Source organism: Tubulanus polymorphus, chromosome 7 (genome assembly GCF_964204645.1).
Source record: "Tubulanus polymorphus chromosome 7, tnTubPoly1.2, whole genome shotgun sequence".
Lineage (NCBI taxonomy): Eukaryota > Metazoa > Nemertea > Palaeonemertea > Tubulaniformes > Tubulanidae > Tubulanus > Tubulanus polymorphus.
The window spans coordinates 2,873,699-2,894,636 of record NC_134031.1 but is presented as its reverse complement, the minus strand read 5'-3'; the positions used below and the strand labels follow the sequence as shown (position 1 = coordinate 2,894,636).

Sequence of the window (20,938 nt, the reverse complement as noted above, 5' to 3'; positions counted from 1 at the left end):
GATACGTTAAAGAAAAGAACCACAAACTGTGCCAATAGAATTTTTCAATTCAAAGATCATCCAGAAAAACCAGAGATTGCATGATTAAAATATAATACATATTTTTTATTTACAGAAATGCAGTTTTCACATGATTTTTTCATACAAATAATACAAAGCCATTGTACATAATATACGTAGAACGCACTTCTACTTTGCTGTGGGAATTTCTAACGTATGGTACAAGAAAGTTCAGAAAAATTATTCGTTTATGAGCAGCCTAGAACTTCAAACTAAATCCCGGACCGGATGCAGACACGCCCTGACGAGCAGCGTTACTCATGTGGAAACCACCGAAAACATCATCATCTCCCTAAAAATAGATCAAAATGAAATCTGCCGTTTAATTTCCAACAGAATTAGAAAAATAGCAAATTCTATACATGCTTTGACACGTTTGATGCAACCATGATAAAACAGTGCTGTCCCCGGCAGCTACTACGAGTTATATCCTAAGTTGGCATTGGAGCTATAGCCATTGTTCAAAATGAACCGACTAAGCGATGGGTATCAGGAACTGTGTCATTCAAATTGCGAGAGTGAGAGCAAATATCAAACAGTGAATAAGAAGGATCGGCTATGAGAAAACTGACGGCAGAACTGGAACTACGAGATATCTCATAGCGGTAATGATAGCAGACGCAAGAAACATGAGATAGCGGGTATCTCATAGTGGCAATGATAGCAGACGCAAGAAACATGAGATAGCGGGTATCTCATAGTGGCAATGATAGCAGACGCAAGAAACATGAGACAGCGGGTATCTCGTAGTGGCAATGATAGCAGACGCAAGAAACATGAGACAGCGGGTATCTCGTAGTGGCAATGATAGCAGACACAAGAAACATGAGACAGCGGGTATCTCATAGTGGCAATGATAGCAGACGCAAGAAACATGAGACAGCGGGTATCTCATAGTGGCAATGATAGCAGACACAAGAAACATGACACAGCAGGTATCTCGTAATAGGCAATGGTAACTCATGAACGTAGTTAGGTAGACTAGCTTCAAAATTGTACTTAACCCAGTTTTAGAGAATTCTAGACATAACAGCGTTCACATAGATTTTTTTATAGGTAGACTATGAATAATGCCCGGATAAGATCATAATCAGGCGGATTAAGCAGGTATGGCTGAAACAAGAATTTTCAACACGAGAGATGCACGATGTCTACAATGTGGGTGCTGGTACATCCGGGATCAAACTGATATCCATCTACGGTTTATAAAACCTTCCGTGATCAGATAAACTAAAGACTCACCAGTAATTTTGCATATGCTTTGCCACCAGATGGCGGTTTCGGACTGCTGATGTGTTTTCGCGTCGATGACATCTCACTTTTCGCGGGCCACGTCGGGAACATCGACGGGTCGACGGGCAGCGGAGCCTCGGTGAAATACTCGTGTTTCAACGCTTCCTCGCTTGTGATACGCTTTTTAGGGTTGTACGTCAAAAACCTGCGAACACGCAAAAGAATAGCTCATAATTTACCAGATGATGAGTATCAAATTTGCAGAAAAATCGGAAGGCAGTCCGGACCCCTGAGACCACCCCCTAAATCCCTTCCTGCAGGTATAATAGAAACTTAGAATATCTTTCTGGTATGAGTTTGAATCCTAGTGGCTGCAGAGTTTCTTAGTTTTGCTCAGGAAAACGGAAAGGGCCACTTCTCCATAGGTACATAAATCGGCCAAACTTTGCATCATCTAAATTTGCATCATAAAGACTTCGCAGTTTCAAGGTATACAGTTATTAGCCTACAGTGAGCATCCTCGCTTGCCAGGGGTCCAGTATCACTCCCGAACTCGCTTCCACCAGCCCCCTGGCCTCACGAAGCGTGATTTCATTACTGGCGCTGTTGCGCGTGACGTCATATATCGATTTGCGAAATACTTCCTTGTTCGGTAAAACGTTCGCTGATTGGTCCATTTAACGGGAAAACCAACAGAAGTCTACTGTCGGTTTGTTACAAGCGCTGTGATTGGTACGACCGGATTCTGGTCGGCTAGTAACGACTCCAACGACTCGTGAGGTCAAGGGGTTCGGGGAACAGCTTTAGCGTAGTGGGTTCGAATCCCTTGACGGGTGAAGATGACAGTGAGTGGCTGCTTGTTATTTACCTATTCAGCATTTCGAATCCGGCGTCGGTCAGATAGGGACCGAATCTGTTTCGCAGCGTGTTGTACGGATATTCCGTGAACGTGCATTTCTTCCAGCCGGATAATTCTGTCACTCCGGGCCAGATCTTCTCGCTCGGCGTGCCGAGATCCTACAATACAGTCGCGAGAAATCAAATAGAATGAAAGAGACGTGAAAAATGAGTGACGTAGAATCTGCTTCAGATGATTTCAGAAAGTTCGCTACCACACAACAAGAAATTTTCATAGTTTAAACCATTCGATCATGAAAGCTAACCAGCAACGATTAGGTAACTAAGTCGACAGGGAAATTGTTCCAAAAAACAATCCAGGGATGGTAAGTAGAGTAAATGAATAGCCTGCCCCTCCATAGGCTATCAAAATGACCCTTAAATCCCTTACTGTTGAGGTTTGATCATTTCCTCACGAGATCCTACAAATATTGCCATTACCTTAAAAATGCGATTGAGCTCGTCGATTTCCGATTGTCCGGGGAACAGCGGTTTCATCGTGAGGAACTCGGCGAATATACAACCGACCGACCAGAGATCGACGGGTGTCGAGTATTCCTTCGTTCCGAGCAGGAGTTCCGGCGCTCTGTACCACAACGTGACGACTACCGGCGTATAGTGCTTCAACGGTGACCCGTACTCACGCGCTAGTCCGAAATCTCCCACCTTCGTTTGGCATTTTTAAAAAAAGATATCAAGAATTACGACGTGCCATGCAAATTTACGTGCTCCATACATGAACAGTATATTCCTTATTACTCGATCACGTTGGGGTCGCATTTCAGCTGTACCAGCAATGAATAATGAAGGAATGATCGCTGAACAAATGAAAACATGAAATCAAAACTTGCCTTCAATATTCCTTTATGGCTGAGAAGCAGATTCGATGTTTTTAAGTCGCGGTGTAAAATCCAGTTATCGTGAAGGTGTTGAACCGCGCGAACCAACTGAATCATTAACGTTTTTACTTCACCTGGGAAAAACAGACAATATCAAAAAACCAACACAAAATCTGCCTAAATAGAATGTACAGTTTAGGTTTTTCAAAACGATTTTAAGCCATTTTTTAAGGTACAATTCAATAATTAATTTTTAGGCTTCGAATGAGCCCAGGTTTTAAACGCGAAGAATGAATTGTGAAATGAAACACATGTTATACTACTTTACCGACTAAAAACGGTTGTTTCATCGTCTCCATTAAAGCTTTCAAATCGTGTTCAACATAGTCCATTACGATATATATCTTATCCATGTTACTACCAACAACAATTTCCTGCAACGGAAAAAATGTTTAGATTTAAAATCCGGTTATCATTGAAAAATCTTCTCGAATTCACTTGAGACTGCATCAAAATTGGTGAACATTTGAAGCTAAACAATTTTGGAACCTTCAAATTTTTCATTAATTTTTCAGTAAGTTCATGTAATACATTTTTACATGAAATACACGTAAAACTTTTTCTGTTGAAAGATAAATATTATAGTAGTAATGATATATTTTCGAATTGTCCTGGCACTAAATATCTAACCCTATCCATTGAAATACACAGACAGTTAACAAATATTTATAGTCGTACCCTGACAGTGACTATATTCGGATGTTGGGCTTTTAAAAGCGTGTTGATTTCTCGAAGAGACGTAATCGGAAAACCTTCTTTCTCTTTTTCCATCTTTAACCTTTTCAGCGCGACTATTTCATCTGCAAACGCATACAATCTCAATGCTTTAATATCACTCATAGCAATGTTCAACCACATCTATTTTTTAAATGTCGCTCAAATGGGAAATAATCAGAATGAGTCAACGAGTGTCGGACAAAGCCAGAAGTTTTGGAAAAAATTTGTCGATTAATTCTAAATGAAAATACCGGTACCGCCTACACATTTCAAGGATCACTGAATATTCTATCGAAACAGTCAATTTCAATCAATTCTAAATTTCACTTTCAAGCTATTAAATCTTAATGGTTTAATATATATTTGACTCAAGTGCAGTCTGATAAATATTATCCATCAGAATTAATACGAGGTTCCCACTGATCAGTCATTCCTGGATATAAGGAGATTTCAAGGAGAGAATTTCAAATTTCGAGAAAGTGTAAGCATCGCTTTCATATCCCAATTATTTTAGACTCCCCGTCCGCGTAAATTGGTACGGTTTATCCCAATCAGTTGTATTGTTAACAAATCATCCTTACACTAGTAGTGTAGTGACTATCTAGACTTGGATTTATAATTCAATAACCGCCTAATTTGTTTTAAAAAAAAATCCAGGTCCCAACTTTACCGATTTAGGTGTAGTCTACTATACAACTACTAACTAGACAAATTTCCAATTTCTAATTGCCTATTTCTTAAAATTCAAGAAGTTTTAAAGGAGTTTTGGGTATTTTGCTAAAATCAAAAAAATTTCAAGCGCCTCGTCTATAAATATTTTCTGTTTAGAAGGAATTTTTAAGGAATTAAAAAGTTACACGGAACATGTAATAACAGAGTACCTGTTTTTTTATCCCTGGCTCGGTAAACAACGCCGTACGTTCCCTCTTCGATTCGATTCAAACAGTGAAACTCTTCGACGCTGCGACAGCCCTGTATAGCCGGGAAATACGGAGGCAGTTGATCCTCGAGTTCGACGGGTGATTGCGGCGGAGTTTCCTGAACGTCGTACTCGTTGTGATCGTCGTCGCTTTGTTCCGGCGTCGCGACTATTTCACCTTCGTGAAGCGATTCGTTTTCGCTTTGATCGTCGAATTTAGATTTCACTTTATGCGCTGAAATAGAAGGCGATTCATGAACAAACGATTTGACGATAGACGAGTCTTAATTATTGAATTCACTGATCATAATGACAGACAGAAATTGCACGACTTTTCTACAGCAGAGTAAGTGGGCCTATATAACCTGAAATCTGGTTGGATCTACACATTTTGCAATATGGAAAAGCTGCAAGAGCAAATGTGCGCTTGATCGTTTATCAGGGCAGGGGTTTAGGAGTCCCATGATTTTAGTCACTGTCTACTAGCGCAGGGGTTTGTACCATGACAGAGTCTCTTGGCGCCATCAGGTTACAAAATCGCTACTGAGAGAGATGTGTCTACTAGGGCGGGGATTTGTATCATGACAGAGTGCTATCCGTGTTGAGTATGAATGGTCTACTAGGGCTGGGGTTTACTAGGATAGGGGTTAATCCAGTGAGTGACAGTCTCATGATGCCATCATGTTTAAATTGCAATCCGTGCCGAGACAAGATGGCATAATTACCTTGTTTCTGATCAGTGTTCCCTTCAGCCGAACCGGCGCTGCTGCTTCCGGACTCCGACTCGGAATCGCTATCACTATCCTCACTACTCGTACCGGAGCCTTCCTCACTCGCCTCGCTAGCGTCATCCGCCTCCGAGGCCGAGTCGCTATGACGATCATCCACGTATACGTTCTCCTTCTCTTCCTCCTCGTGTTCATCATCGGAGTGATGTTCAATAGGCTCACCAGGGGGCGTTTGCGGCAATTTTACTTCACCTACATCAAAATCAACGGAAATCACACTAAACCGAAAAATATGCAACCATCATAAACGAATATCATCGCAGAATCGTTCATACTTTTAGGAGAAGGCGGAGTCTTCGGACCGGCTGGCGACCTCCTGTGCCTTCGTTTACGATCGCGACCATTGCTGTGCGGCGCCGCCTGGTGACGAGGACTCGCGCTTCTGCGTCGCTGCGAACTTTCGCCACCGTCGACGTCGAACCGTTCTCTTTTCGGAGCCGGTTCATGAGCTGCTTAAAAACACAAATAAATTATCAGCGCATTAAATCTGTTACTGTTAATCTCTTCGCTACCATATGTAATGTAACGCCCCGCACCAGAGCATTTTCCCATATTCATATATATTTTCAGTATTTGAGGCACTGATTCGCCATCTATGAGTAAATAGTGTAATTAAATTGAAACAGATGATCATTTAGTACGTCTATACACTAGCGGCGTAGTGACTCACCACACCAGCAATTGTAGTAAATGAATATATTTGCGAAGTAAATATACATCGCGCATGGTAGCGAAGAGGTTAAGACGATACCACGCAGGTAACTAAGGGTTCTAATAGATTTCAAAGAATTCGAAATTTCCCGATTATATCATTAGATATCAACTTCTCTTATCAAGAGATCCCTTGTGCTACACACATTACAATAGGAAAAAATGTGAATAAATTCAAATTCTCTGACTAGACTTTCCGAGATTGACAGGGGGGTATCACGTACTTGCTCTCCAATTTTCGACGCGTCGTTTGCGTTCGTCCTGTTTTTGTTTATGTCTCGTCGATTGATCGTCGTGTTGTTGTGAATATCGTTCTTTATGAGTTTCTCTTTCCAGACGTTCGAGTCTCTCCCTAAAAACACTACCAAAACTCAGTATACTCTGTTACCAATAGATTGAAATTACTGAAATAGTCAACCCCTGATATATCACCCACATCCGTGCAGAGAGTATGGCGGTTTATCGGTGGTGTTTTACTATGTATTTGTATTTAGGTGTACATTCAGAAAACCGGGCAGGGATGACGGTATATGGGAGGGTTGTACAGCGGGGGTTGACTGTATTTGAGAATCGTCACAGTTTACTCAGCACATTCATCCCAGAAATGATAACGGGGAAACCATTGGTCAGGTCATGGCCGGGGGCGTCGGCAGGGTGACAACTTTCCACCCAATTATAAATCCCCTGGACCCTATTCCACAGTTCTGTGTTAAGATTTGACTCAAAGTTAACTAATTGAAAATGAACGGATTTTAACTCAAGAGTTAACCCTAACTCACAACCGTTGAACTGGCTCTTGATTTTTCCATGTGATTACACAAAATGAAGTGAATCATAAGAAATTTCTAGGTTTAAAATGTTACAATTCATTCATTTTTCATTGAAACTTGTAAAAGAAACGCGTGGTCGATAGCAGTATCCAGAGTTTTCCAGGTTTTGGGTGAAATCTATCAGTCAAAATCTTAAAGTTTTCCCTGATTTCTGCCCGACTTTTCTGATTCCCTGAATTTTCCAGGTCAATGGCCACGCTGTAAAACAGACCGACAGACTCGAGTGATTTTCATACCTCTCCATACGAGACTGTTCTCTTCTCTTCGCCTCGCGATCCTCGTCTCTCATTCTGCGTTCGCGTTCCCTCTCGCGTATCACCTCGCGAGCGTCTCGTTTATTCGCGCCGCGGTGGTTTTCGCCTCGGTGGTCGTCGTGGTAACGCCCGCCCGCCTCCATTATTACTCCCGCGCGGTGGCGCTCGTTGTCTCGATGGCGTTTATGTTTTTTATCTTTGCGACTCGTGTGACCGGCCGGAGGCGGCTGAATATTCAAAGCGTCTTCGATTCTGGAAAAAAAAACATAAAATAATAGTTATCAAATAAAAACGCTCGTTTCATCTATAGATAAATGTTTATTATCCAAAAATTATAGATTTTAAATCTTATTGGAATTTTTGCAATGGTGTAAGCGCCAGCCCAGCAGGGTTAAAAGAAGTACTAAGGACTTTTCGGCAAATTTTAGACCCAAAAGGCGGGTCTTTTGGACTCAGAAAGAAGTAGCCTACTTTCCAGAGTGATTATGTACTGGATTGAATGAATGAGAAGCGATGAGATCATGATCAAAGCAAGAGGAAAGAAGGGATGCAAAAGTGAACTTACTTTTCTGGGCTGCTGTCGTCTATTGTGATCGGGTCTTCTTCAACATCATTGATAAAACGACGCGGACTGGGGTCTAATTCTCCATGCTCCATCGGGGATTGACTTGATCCGTCATAATCTGACATTACAGTCGTAATCTTTAACAAAAATACTATTCTATTCTCGATCAAAAAATCGGAAACATCGCCCGGAAGTCGTAAATGCTAAATGGCGTATATTGCTTGAATTTCAATTCAATTCAATGCTAATATTTTCGATAATTTCAACTCGTCATTTTGCAGAATGGCAAAAGATTCAAACAGATATTTTAACGAAATAACATCTTTTCGTACATTTCATGATAAATTAAAGAGTAGGAAGACTTAAATGCGAATAACAATAACACGACAATGTTTTGGATAAAGGTCACCGGGTTCGAATCCCATTTTTTTGGGCACTAGGCGGTGCTTTTTGTGAATATCGCATACAAAATCGAAAAAGTTTGGAAGGTGGTAGGTAATTAGAGATTGACTTGATTTAAATGAAAAAAACTAATTTGCGAACTCGTAATATAATTCCTTGACACAAATAATTAACCCATTTACAATATCCACAGCGTCCCAGTAAAAGAATAGGGCTACTGGTATCATCCATCCTCCATCAAATTGTGGTGACAAGCCCCTGTTGTGACAATTTCCTCGGCTCAGAGAGAGAGAGCCGGTAGCTAGAGATAACTGTCTATGCTTCTGCTATATAAGCTACCTCCCCGCCAGAAGAAACAAGTAGGGAGTTCAAGTGTATAGTGTGTACTAAAGTCATCCAACATTTAGGCCTATAGTAATTTGACAGCAGCATAACGATTTGACAGCAATCAGCGATTTGACAGCAGTTCCAACGGCAACAGCGAATTAAGACTAAAAGATAAAATGGCATCAAGGGGGCAATCCGAGACGAGCAAATTACAGCAGAACCTGGGCGAACAACTGGATAGACTTATGCAACAGTTAACGGACTTAGAAGAATGCAGGTAAACTGTGTAGTAGGGTAATTGTAAAACTTTTAATAGCTAATTTTGCATTTGGCCCAATTCTCAAAAATTCAAGATAAGCACGTGTTAAAAATTTCCCAATTTGAAATCTACAATTTAAATTAATATATACGTAAATTAAGTGTAAACATTGAAGGCTTTGAAATACAAAACGTAGTAACGATATTTTGTTCTCTGGTTCAGAGAAGACTTGGATGAAGATGAATATGAAGAAACTAAAAAAGACACAATGGAACAACTGAAAGAATTCAGTGATTCGTTAAATCGAATGAAGGGCGGAGACTTGAGTTTGATTGACAACTTGAATGCGATGCAACTGGTATGTAGGTCTCTTGAAAATGCAGGTTCTTTAGTCGTTTAATTTTTCTGAGGTTTCTAAGGAATTCTATTTCAGGCAATCCAAGCTGCGATTAGTGATGCTTTCAAAACACCAGAAGTTATTCGATTATTCGCAAAAAAACAGCCCGGTCAATTACGACAGAGATTAGCCGAGGTAAGTATCGGGGACCAGTTTGATGCAATAGTTGAATTTTAACTGATCTTGGTTAGACCAGTCTTAAGTTGTTGTATTAGCTATAGAATTAAGATGGTGTTAGACTGGTCTTAAATCTGTGCCATGACTGTACAACCCTAAAAATCAGGAAAAGTCAGGGATATTTGTTGAAATCACTATATCACATGTAAAATCAAGCAGTTTCCGTCTACAATGTATTTTACGTATTTGACTGTTGGGGGTCATTCATTTATTACGTATGCATTAGGGGAGGGGGAGGGGTAAGTGCAATTGCGTACTGTAATGCTTAATGTATATGAAAAAATGGCCGATTTTGCTTACAGGGGGGTTGAAAAATTCGAATTTTATACGAACGTAATAAATGAATGATCCCTTGGAATCTTAGCAGATCAAGTCAGGGAAAACAACATTTATTCAAAGCAAAGTTGCCACCCTGCTTTTTTCAGGTAAACCGAGACGTCAAAGTGGGTAAATTAGCATCGGAGCTCGCTACACAACAAATGGTCGAGATATTGACCGCGTTGAAAAAACTTGATGAAAAACTGACGCCGGCGGAACAGGAATTCCTACAATCGAATTCGAACACGAGTCTGAAACAATTCGAAAGAGTCACGAAAGATTTAAGTGAGTCCATGCAGCCCTCGACCCGGTTGAATAGTAACAATTTTACTAGAGGGTCTGCTTTCATGAAAAAGTTTAAGCTCAGAATGGTTAAGTTTAAATTGTTGTCATCATTGTAGATTTGAAGTAACCAATACTACAGCCTCTAGACCAAAAATTTGAGTTCAACTTTTTTGTGACACTGGGCCCAGGGTTAAAAGTTTGAAAATGTACTTATTTCAGCTGAATTCAATCAGCACTTTTGAAACCAGGTCCAGAGCAAGAGACTTGTTATATTTGTTAGATATATCTATTTCTTGTCAATCTCATGATTTAGATTTTACTTTTTTTGGAAACACCATCAATGCTGTGAATGATTGATTTTTATAAAAGTATGAAAAATATTTTTTAATTTCCTTGGATCCAGGTTAACAGTTCACCGATATTCTGGTACATTCAAACTGGCTTGGGTCGTCGTAGTAGCGACAATCATTATGTTGCTTAGTAAATTGAATTACAAATACAGATTGCGAACCTATTTCTTCGATCCTATAGTCAAATAGAATGGGTCCTGATCTTTAGGGAAAGAAATTTGTTAGTCTTTGCTATTTGATCCTTTTACCATAGTAAATGGTTCGATGATTTGATCATATAACTTTTTATCTTATTTTCAGAATCAACTGACAATGTTTTAGCTATGGCTAGTTCACAGGTCCAGGAAGCCAGTAAATGAGAAAGCGGTTTACTTACCGAAGACGGATAATAGAAATTAAGAAACTGTGATGATTGCGGTTGATTTTGAATGCATCCAAAATTGAGGGTTTATCAGCTGCTGATGTCTAATTGATATCAATTATCAAGAGATTTAGTCTGATAGCTAAGGATGGCCCTCGGAATTGTGAATTCCAAACTGATGTTATGTTTACTATAAATGCAAAGAATGATTTATTTATAAGTCTTGAACTATTATATGTTATAATATCATGTAATAATAGCTTCCTAGAATTGGAGGCCTAGTAATAAATGATTTTTATGATTTAAAGAAGAGATCAATGTAATATATGTGCCAATAAATGAAAAAATACATCTAAATAATCTTTCATTCATTAATTCACGATGCAAATGTTTTTATAGTGAAAATGGAAAGACAAGGTTTTCTGTTCTGAAAAATGACATCATATAGGTCAAATGATTTCACAATTATTACTGTTTAACTTGGTTTTTCTCTAATTCAACCTCATTCAAAGAAGGTTTTTTGGCTCTCCTTCAATTCCATGGATCAAAAATCTGTGCTGGTCCCTTCGAGTAGCCTAGGCCACTGAAACTGCACGGTTGAAATGAAATAGTCATAAGTACTGGGACACGACACAGATTATATTATAATGTCTTATCTATAAACCTTCTTATTTAAAATTATTTTCACGGCTTTTCGTATATTTCACTATAAATCTTAAGGTCCGCTATGATTTTACCATCTTCACCCGTCAAGGGATTCGAACCCACTACGCTAAAGCTAGTTCGGGAGTGATACCGGACCCCTGGCAAACGGGCAAACGAGGATGTGATTTTACCGATAATAGTTAGTTTACACTTCCACTGGCAAGTGAGGTTATTTTGGTAATTAGCAGGATAAACGCGGAAGTTATTGCAGCTGCCAATGACAGCGCAAAAGGTTGAAAGCCTGTTTTGGTCGATGGCGAGTGACGTCACTAGTACAAATTCCGAGCGGTTCGAATCCCACAATACGCCAAAATCACTACGGCCGCTCTGAGCGCACATCGCATTTCAACGTTGCCGTTCAATAATTGTAAAATAACTAATAATAGTTTAAGTTTTATAAGGGTTAGAAGTACATTGTATTTACTGCTAGTGTATGTATATATCATGTACGGTTGCGAGAAATCCCTGCCCTGGTTAAACAGTAAGTCCACTAAATCTTTAAATTTTAAGTTGTTTAATGAAACTATTATTGTTTTAAATTGTTAAAACTGCAAACTATGGTTGTCGAAGATGCACCTTCTTCACATCCTTTGAAATCCTGGATAGCATCGCTATCGGCAAAGACCTTCAGGTCTGTCTTCAACGGCACATCGCTTTGGAACAAGCGACTACTGTGTTATCAAATCTGAACTAGGTAAAAAAATGTTCCCCAAAAATAAAGACAAGTAAACGGATTAATTTGAGGTTTGAATGTTTTTGTTTATTTGTTGGTTCAAATCGAACCCTCGTCATCCTGATCTCCATAAATCTAAGAAAAGTATTCGCACACTTAAAACAATAAAATACGAGCAATAAGTCATAACATCAGACTGGAGTAAGTAACTTTACTTAATTCACAGATACAATCCTACACAAAACAATAGCTATTCAGTGGCGGATCCACCCCTCTATTTTTACCGATGTAGCCGCAAATCTATGCGTTACTGAGTAAAAACCGAATGAAATCTTTCTATTAAGTAATGCTCAGAATGCACCTGCTTGCATCTATTTTTCCAAAAATCTTTTAGGGAGGGTCTTCGCGTTATCGGTGCTTGCTCTGGAATGGCTTACAGCCATCTGTTGTTGCTTTCATTTGCCCCCCCCCCCCCTTCAAAATGCTGGATCCGCCCCTGAGTGCAGACAAAATGATCGACAAAGACATACAGAACTCTAAAACAACAGTTAACAATTTAAGCAACGATAGACAAAACAGATAGCTGATTACTTTACAAACCTGTTGTCAGAACCTTATTTATTTTTACATGTACATACAGAGGACTGTTAACAATTCAACCAATGAAATTGCGATAGAGATACAGAACATACAGCTTTAACAGTAAACAATGCAACCAATGAAATTGCGATAGAGATACAGAACATACAGCTTTAACAGTAAACAATGCAACCAATGAATTGCGATTAACTAAGACCTACAAGGCAATTATCAAGTTTGATAATTGCTCGTAGCTAAGACATACAGGACAAACAGGACTAACTTAATTGCGATAGACATACAGGACATACAGGATTAACAGTAGACAATTCAACCAACGAATTGCGATTAACTAAGACATACAGGACTAAACCACAGGACATACAGGACTAACAGTAGACAATTCAACAACCAATGAATTGCGATTAACTAAGACATACAGGACATACAGGACTAACTTAATTGCGATAGACATACAGGACTAACAGTAAACAGTGCAACCAATGAATTGCGATCGCGATCACAAAGACATACAGGATAAAACCACAGGACATACAGGACTAACAGTAGACAATTCAACCGATGAATTGCGATTAACTAAGACATACAGGACTAAACCACAGGACATACAGGACTAACTTAATTGCGATAGACATACAGAATATACAGGACTAACAGTAGACAATTCAACCAATGAATTGCGATTAACTAAGACATACAGGACATACAGGACTAACTTAATTGCGATAGACATACAGGACTAACAGTAGACAATTCAACCAATGAATTGCGATTAACTAAGACATACAGGACATACAGGACTAACTTAATTGCGATAGACATACAGGACTAACAGTAGACAATTCAATCAATGAATTGCGATTAACTAAGACATACAGGACATACAGGACCAACAGTAGACAATTCAACCAATGAATTGCGATTAACTAAGACATACAGGACATACAGGACTAACTTAATTGCGATAGACATACAGAATTAACAGTAAACAATGCAACCAATGAATTGCGATCGCGATCACAAAGACATACAGGACAAACAGGAATAAACCACAGTAAATTGCGATAAAAAAGACATACAGGACTAACTGCAGTAAATATATAGGGCCTTAGGAATGCAAAATACATTCATTTTGTCGAATTTAAACATTCCACAACTTATTTCATTATGTCATTTCCAGTTTTCAAAGGGAATTTTCTTAAGTTCAGATGCCTCGAGGACATAAACATATAGAAAGATCTGTCCCAAAAAAATGTCAAGTGTCTTTCATAGTGCAATGGGCCCTGGTTTCCACGTTTATATATCACATATAAAATTCTACAGAAACAATCAATGAATAAGTGAAAATTTACGAATAACAAACAAGACATTCAAGCAGTTGAGTAAGTTAAAATGGGACCAATCTATATATATTATATATGGATTATACAATTTAATCAGGGACAGCCTTGAACCGAGGTTGATGTGTCCATACACTCTCTTCATACACTCTCTGAACATGCATGTATGTATACTGCTGCCAATTGATGATAAGTCAAGGATGTTGAAGTTCTAGACATGGTCAGAATCATCCAGAGACATCGGCACGCATCACAATAACTGATGATTTTGCAGTAACCTGTAACATAAAAAATCAAGCGGTAATCTATTCACAAAATATATTTTCCTGAAAGAAAAAACCTGAAATAGAGCACTATAAACACCAGTGCATATACATCGCTTCTTAACCTTATATATAATCGAGTAAATATATAGGTGACTAAGTGACGGTCATTATAGGCTTCTACGTTCACCATGGGAAATGAAAATATTTCTAACGTCAGGGATTCATTCGAAACCCGATCAATAATATTCAATACAAACTATTTAGGAAATCGGGTCACAATGAAAACAAAACCACCTGATATGTTCAGGAGGAGCCTCATTGATTGGAGCACATTTCCAATGATACCATCTATGGCAATTATCACATTCAATTGAGAATGTGGACTTTTTCTTAGGATTAGCATTGCAGTTTTTGTGGCAGACAGGGCAGGTTTCAGCAACTAACTGAGAAGGGGTTTTTTCAACTTTTGATGGCAAAAGATTATCTAGTTTCAATTTTGCTAGGTTTTGGAGGCCTGCATTTCCAGGTTGATCTATAAGAATTTCTAATTCTTTTTCAGATTTGGAATTATTGATTTCTGTAATAGGAGAACTGTTGAGATAATCATCTCTATTATTATAATCGATTACAATAGATTTTTTCTTATGATGATTATGTTCAATACGAATGTGCTTTTGAAGGAATGTTTCACTTGCATATGAATTAATAACCCCATCTGCCCAACAAATAGCACATGAGATAGGTTTCAAAGATGAATGAGAAGTGGATATGTGCCTATCTAGTTCCCTGCGACATGAACAAAGATATGGAGGATTTATTTTGTCTTTAATACAAAAGGAACAGACAATACTTTTTTCAAATAAAACAGACTTCGAGTCATTTTTAACAACTGGTATTGACTTAATATCTTTTGGTTTGGTATCTTTTGATTTTTTCGGTAAGGATGATTTATTCTGACTTAAAATATCTGCTGAAAATTCGATATCATTGCCAGGATCTGGATCAGTGGAGTCTATGGTTTCAATTTCTGATATTTTAGCTTGTTTACCTAGTTTGATAGCAGCATTTTCAACCATAGCAGAAAAGGATACACCTCTGTTAGCAGGTCTAATTATCTTTCGCCCTCCGTGTCTTGCATTCTCAGCATCTTTAGGCATTGTAACCTTAGGGCAGTAAGGGTCTATCACTTCAAGTTCAGGAAGGTTTATGGCAACCTGATTGTCCTTGATTGGACCCTCAGCACGCCTATGAGCCATATTGTGAGGTTGTCGTTTGGCAGGTCGTCCGCTTATTAACTTAATTCCACAGTGGCTTTCATTATGTAAAATACTTAGAATGTGCCCTTTCCGAGCAGCATTGATATCATTCGAGCTAGCAATGTGGGAATGATCTTTTAACTTATCAATGAGGGTAGATGAAACAGAACTATTTTGTCGAGTAAAATTGTAAGTTGGCAGAGGCTCCACAATGTGGAATTTATATGCATCAATTAAAGCCTTCGTTGTGGTTATATTGTTTTTTTGGGCAAAACAGGCAAAAAGATGTTTGCAAAAATATGGTTGTCCAATCATTATAAAAGCTTCACAAGTACATATACCTAGTTTCAAATTGATTAAATGGCAATTACCATCTACGTATGAAAGACAATTTTCAGGAACGATTGTAATAACGTAATTGAATAAGATACGACTGGATATTGAATCTAAATTTCCTATGTACCTTCGGCATTTTTTTGAAATGTCATATGAATGTTCCTCGGATATTGATACTTTATCGGGGAATCTTTCTTCTAAAACATCAAGCTGATTGAATGTATATTGAGTATCACCATTGAAAAAATTATCATTATCTTCTAACCTATTTAAGTTCTTTCGTGAAGAACTCTTCACAACAAACCAATTAGTTTCTTCATCATATTTTAAAATCTCATTATTCTGTAATAAATCAAAGGCTCTTTTGCAACACTTTTCTATCTTTTCAAGGTGACGTATATTCTTAACTCGTTGGTCAAGTTGCTTAAATTGGAGATTGTTCATATTTGTCGCTTTGATCTCATCATTAAAAACATTTTCAAACAGTAATCGTACAAAAGATGATATCAGTTTATTTAGGTGTCCACTTAAGTAGACATCATCTATTTGTTTGAATTTGCGCTCAGTAATATTATCAGTTAATAGCAAAGGGTTATTTCTGTTAGATTGGTCTGACTGATAAATTGATTCAGCATTGAATGCATCAGACCAAATTTGGGAATTAAACCAATTCTTCTTTAGGTAATCAATAAATAATGTTTTTGTATCTTGCGACATAAGGTCCAAAGAAATATCATTCTCAATAAAACTAATAAATGAATTGGCTATATCAGTTCTAGAGGAAGCATCCCATGATCTCATAATGCATTTGAAACCAGTTTCTAGAGGCTTGCAAAATAAGCGAAGTTCTTGATTTTCATTCATGAAGCGACGAATACACTGCAGGACATGAAAATTACATAGTACTGATTTAAGATTATTGTCAGATGCTCCTTGCTTTAGACTTGCATCTTTATCATGTTGTACAAAAGGACAAAATCTAGATGTTGATGAACATGGCTTGATTCTGAAAAAACCATTGCCATCATTAAATATATAGAATTCAGATGGATGATTACATTTTTCGTCTTTACATGGTGTATTGGATCATTTATCATAGATGCAAAAGCATTTAACACAGATCCTTCAAACCATTTTTGATTAGTCATCGTCTGAAGTTCTGATACAGATACGCTATTATTATTACCAACTGGAAATTGTTGAGAGGGTTTTAAGGAAAAGAGCATATTTGAAAATGCTTGAATCTGTTCCCAATCGACTGAATCAGTGGGGCTTAAAGGCTTACTATTTACCCAAAGATTCATGGCAAAAAGATCTTGTTGTTTGGTTTTAGCATAATGTAAGAAAAGAAACCTATTAATCTGATCAATAGAATAGCAGCCTGTATCGAGTCTCACATGGATATTAATGGAAGGGTCACGGACAATCCTTGACTGCATCTGTGCTTTTATGTCCTCCAACTGATTTTTGTGGGGCATAGTGGGGGCATCATCAGCCAAATGACATGAATTAGACATGTCACAAATTCTGAATGACGTGACCTTTGATGGCATAACAGGAGGAATTTTCAAAAACTGATAGTCATTGAGGCACATTTCTGTTGGATTGTAACTAAAATTTCTTCTACATACATGTTCATCATCAGAATCATTCTCATCACTATCATCAATTATGATTGGTTCGATACCTCCACCACCTGTGATACTTAGCTGTTTTTTGTTTTCCATCCAGCTATCTTCCTGCATCTTTAATCTTTCTATCCTTTCTTTCGAACTATCTTCCTGCATCTTTTCTGCTTCCTCTATCGTTCCTTCCGAGAAATTGTCACAAGCCGCGTCCTTTCCTTCTTCCTCCATTGTCCGCCTGAAATACACATTATCAACTCACTTTTTTTAGACATATCAATAGATAGAGTATGAAATTACCCATATAGGCCTAACATAAAACATGGGTATCTCTGAGTCATTTGCATTAAGTCATTTAGATTTGTAGGTACTAAAATAATTGAATTATGTTGTACTTACATTTCAGTATGGTTTAAACTAACATGGTCTAGAAGATCTTTCCAATTGGTGAATTCAACTCCGCAAAAACATGTCGAGTCAGCAGGATCCGTCTGTGGATGAATAACCTAATGTGGAAGAGCACATTAATCTGTTTTTGCTTCAACATCTAAGCAAAAATAACAAAAATGAACCCGCGTCTCGCAGAAAGGGCATCAAACTTACATGTTCCACTGACTTCCTTTTTCTGTTAAATCTTTTAGTATTGTGACAACTTCTATTGTAGCATCCCTGAATATAAAAACAAAGCTTTACAGCATAAATCATACCAATACCAATGAATTTCTATAATTTCATTTCGAGAAACATATTACTCACGTTCTTAGTCTGATAAAAAGGAGTAAATAATTTAGGCTTTAAACAAATAGCAACACCAGCCACATCAATTTTAGTCATGTACTGGAAAAAAAGACAGATTTGTGCATGCACAGCCTTTAGGTAATTGTGAAATAAAAGTGACCAAACTAATATTAAATCATAAGTTCTTGAGATGATATGTACCTGGTCGAATGTGAAAAAGGCTCTTTGATCTTCACAACAGAATTGTTTCCTCGTATGATGTGCAACGTCAAAACTGCTATACTGGATTGAAGGATACAAAAAACTGTTAAAATATATCTAACTTTATAAAGATAAATCACGTACAAATCACTTAGGAAAACAACTTTACCACTATTGTTGAATCATCCCATGCTCTTGCTTGATCATCCTTCAATTTGTTTTTTGCTATCAGCTATCAATATGATTCATTAATTCAATGCAAGGATTTTGAATAAAGTGGTTTCGTATTCAAGTTATAAAAACTAATTGCAAATCATTCATTTTCTAGGATATCAATGCTAAATGATTACCTTTCGTCGATGGACTGCTCTACTTCTTTGCATCTTTTCAATCTCATATGGAAAGTATTGAGGGCACCTGATTAAGAATCATTCATTATTTCCAGTACAATCATAAAATTTATGTAGTTTGCATACCTGGTAATTGGATAAAATAATGCAATTCTACGTACATTTCATCTTCATTTTTCAATAGCAGTAGTTCCATTATCCTGTTATTTATGAACTGATTTCCCTTACGGCTGGGGTGTAACAAGTCAGTCCTAGATCACAAAATTTAGAAAAAAACAAGTTAGTTTAAATCGCGAAAAAATGCACATAACCTACTGGGCTTATTAAAATTAAACGATTACTTACGGTGAAAGGAGATCTCTTGAGAAGTGAAAATCAACGAACTTTACACCAAGTGTAAAGCATTCGCGGTGCAGCATTTCATTGTAATGAAATATCTTTGTGTCAGCATCGAAACTTTAAAAAAGAAAGAAATTTAAAAATCATTACATCGATCATAAATATAGTACTTCAAGAAAAATCTATTCTTGATACTTACTCATCACATCGAGGAAAAAGAGCTGGTACAATGATGGTCCCAGTACATTTATAGAGCAACAATCGAATTAATTCAACGTGTCTTCGCAGAACAATCTCAAGCGGGACATCACGCGTCATATTATTTGTTCCAACATGGACGATTAGTTGTTCCACATTCAGCATCTTCACCTTTTTCAATTCTGTAATATACAACTAATCAGTAACCCAATGAAAATGAACAATATAAATCAGTACTGAACCGAGAAATTACCTTCCATCAATGTTTCAATGGTTCCTCCGGGGCACACGATCCTTGTCCATTCAAATAAGCCTACACCATCTAGCCCAGCATACTTTAAAATGCTGTCTGCTACGAGACCAATACGCTACAAAAAAGATTATTTGTCAGTCTCAGGCCAATATCACAGGGAGGTGTGAGAGAGCACACTGGTAAGACCCTACTATATGCAAAAGAAGTGACACATATATGTATATCAATGTGATAGAATTGATTGAAAAAATTGTGCATAATAGTAGCTAGTGCCCAAAAATAGAACACAGTGTTATTGAAGTGAAAATTTCTAAAATCCTCTGAAGCGGTGCTTATTTGGTAGCTACATGGGTATTCTAATTGAATAAGCATAAAGATAAGCGTGCACACACAGTAGCCTATGCATAAACAAGGGCCAGTTTCACCTTCACCTAAAAGTCCTGCAGTGTAAAGACTAACTTGTTCACCTAAACCACCTCTACCAGGCTGTGGAAGGCCTAACATCAGGCACTAAATTAAAAGATTCCTCTAAATCAAATTATCTATAAACATCCTCTTAATTGCAGGCAGACTGATTCAGGGAGGGGTGCAGCCCAAAATAGGGCATAGGTATCAGTATCATATATAATTAAAAATCAAAAGGGCACCAGATCATCAGAAAACATAATACCTATATTTTGGAAGTAGGCCTACAGAGAACATGTTTTGGAATATAAGCTTTTTAAAAATACTTGTTGATATTTTTAATTTTCCCTTTAAATTTCAGTGCAACTTAAAAGTTTTAAGGGGTGTACACCCCTGTATACTCTCCTGATCTGCCCCTGAATTGCCACTTAACAAAATTTCTCAGCTTAATTGTTGGCTAACTAGCTCAGTGAAACTGGGACCAGACCTAATGCATACACCCTCAGTGGCCAGGGCCAGGATTAAACAGTTAGGCTACGTATATAAATAAAGGAATGAAAAGTACTTATCCTGAAATTGGTTAGGCTATCTATCTGCAACAAGAAATACATTTTCATTGACTCTGAATACAGGGAACTACCATTCTTCTGTTTCGAGGCCTTAAAATTTATTGTTTATTTTTTGTTGCTGGATTTGGAATGGTTGTTGGAATATTTAAGGCCTAGTACTAGGTGGTGACTGTGTACGGGCAACATAGGCCTATACCCAGTGGCATGGCAATGGCATGCCACTGGGTACCCACTACTGCACTATAGTATACTGCCTACGGCTACTGCGACTGGTGGTTCGGTTGGCAGAAATTACTTGTTAACATGGGGGGGGGGAGGGGGGAAGTAAGCGTGGA

At 37.9% G+C, this 20,938-nt stretch overlaps 3 protein-coding genes across 8 annotated transcripts; 1 reads left to right on the top strand and 2 right to left on the bottom strand.

Moving 5' to 3' along the window:
* Nucleotides 1–124: 124 nt before the first annotated feature.
* On the bottom strand, nt 125–8,061 carry LOC141908090 (cyclin-dependent kinase 11B-like). Of its 3 annotated transcripts, none has more exons than XM_074797920.1 (13): nt 7,874–8,061; nt 7,291–7,560; nt 6,449–6,585; nt 5,789–5,965; nt 5,451–5,705; nt 4,688–4,960; nt 3,768–3,889; nt 3,358–3,463; nt 3,042–3,163; nt 2,632–2,856; nt 2,162–2,310; nt 1,303–1,498; nt 125–352 (listed from the first exon to the last, which is right to left on the bottom strand). In XM_074797920.1, the coding sequence occupies exons 1-13, from the start codon at nt 7,996–7,998 to the stop codon at nt 260–262; spliced, it is 2,250 nt and encodes a 749-aa protein (XP_074654021.1). In that variant the 5' UTR covers nt 7,999–8,061; the 3' UTR covers nt 125–259. The 3 variants fall into 3 exon arrangements, with proteins under 3 accessions (XP_074654021.1, XP_074654022.1, XP_074654023.1); XM_074797921.1 differs by having other exon boundaries at nt 5,789–5,962; XM_074797922.1 differs by having other exon boundaries at nt 6,449–6,576.
* Nucleotides 8,062–8,263: 202 nt separating this feature from the next.
* Nucleotides 8,264–11,081, top strand: LOC141908583 (protein LZIC-like). Of its 4 annotated transcripts, none has more exons than XM_074798679.1 (6): nt 8,264–8,364; nt 8,683–8,879; nt 9,084–9,219; nt 9,295–9,393; nt 9,861–10,038; nt 10,689–11,081. In XM_074798679.1, exons 2-6 carry the CDS (start codon nt 8,779–8,781, stop codon nt 10,745–10,747), a joined length of 573 nt encoding a protein of 190 aa, XP_074654780.1. In that variant the 5' UTR covers nt 8,264–8,364; nt 8,683–8,778; the 3' UTR covers nt 10,748–11,081. The 4 variants fall into 4 exon arrangements, with proteins under 4 accessions (XP_074654780.1, XP_074654783.1, XP_074654782.1 ...); XM_074798682.1 differs by having other exon boundaries at nt 8,296–8,364; nt 8,469–8,879; XM_074798681.1 differs by having other exon boundaries at nt 8,296–8,368.
* A 5,823-nt stretch (nt 11,082–16,904) lies between these two features.
* On the bottom strand, nt 16,905–20,048 carry LOC141908485 (uncharacterized). Its single transcript, XM_074798567.1, has 12 exons — nt 19,630–20,048; nt 19,378–19,558; nt 19,185–19,295; nt 19,001–19,090; nt 18,840–18,906; nt 18,659–18,721; nt 18,490–18,570; nt 18,307–18,387; nt 18,154–18,219; nt 17,950–18,056; nt 16,999–17,788; nt 16,905–16,931 (listed from the first exon to the last, which is right to left on the bottom strand). The coding sequence occupies exons 1-12, from the start codon at nt 19,634–19,636 to the stop codon at nt 16,905–16,907; spliced, it is 1,671 nt and encodes a 556-aa protein (XP_074654668.1). The 5' UTR covers nt 19,637–20,048.
* Nucleotides 20,049–20,938: the final 890 nt, after the last annotated feature.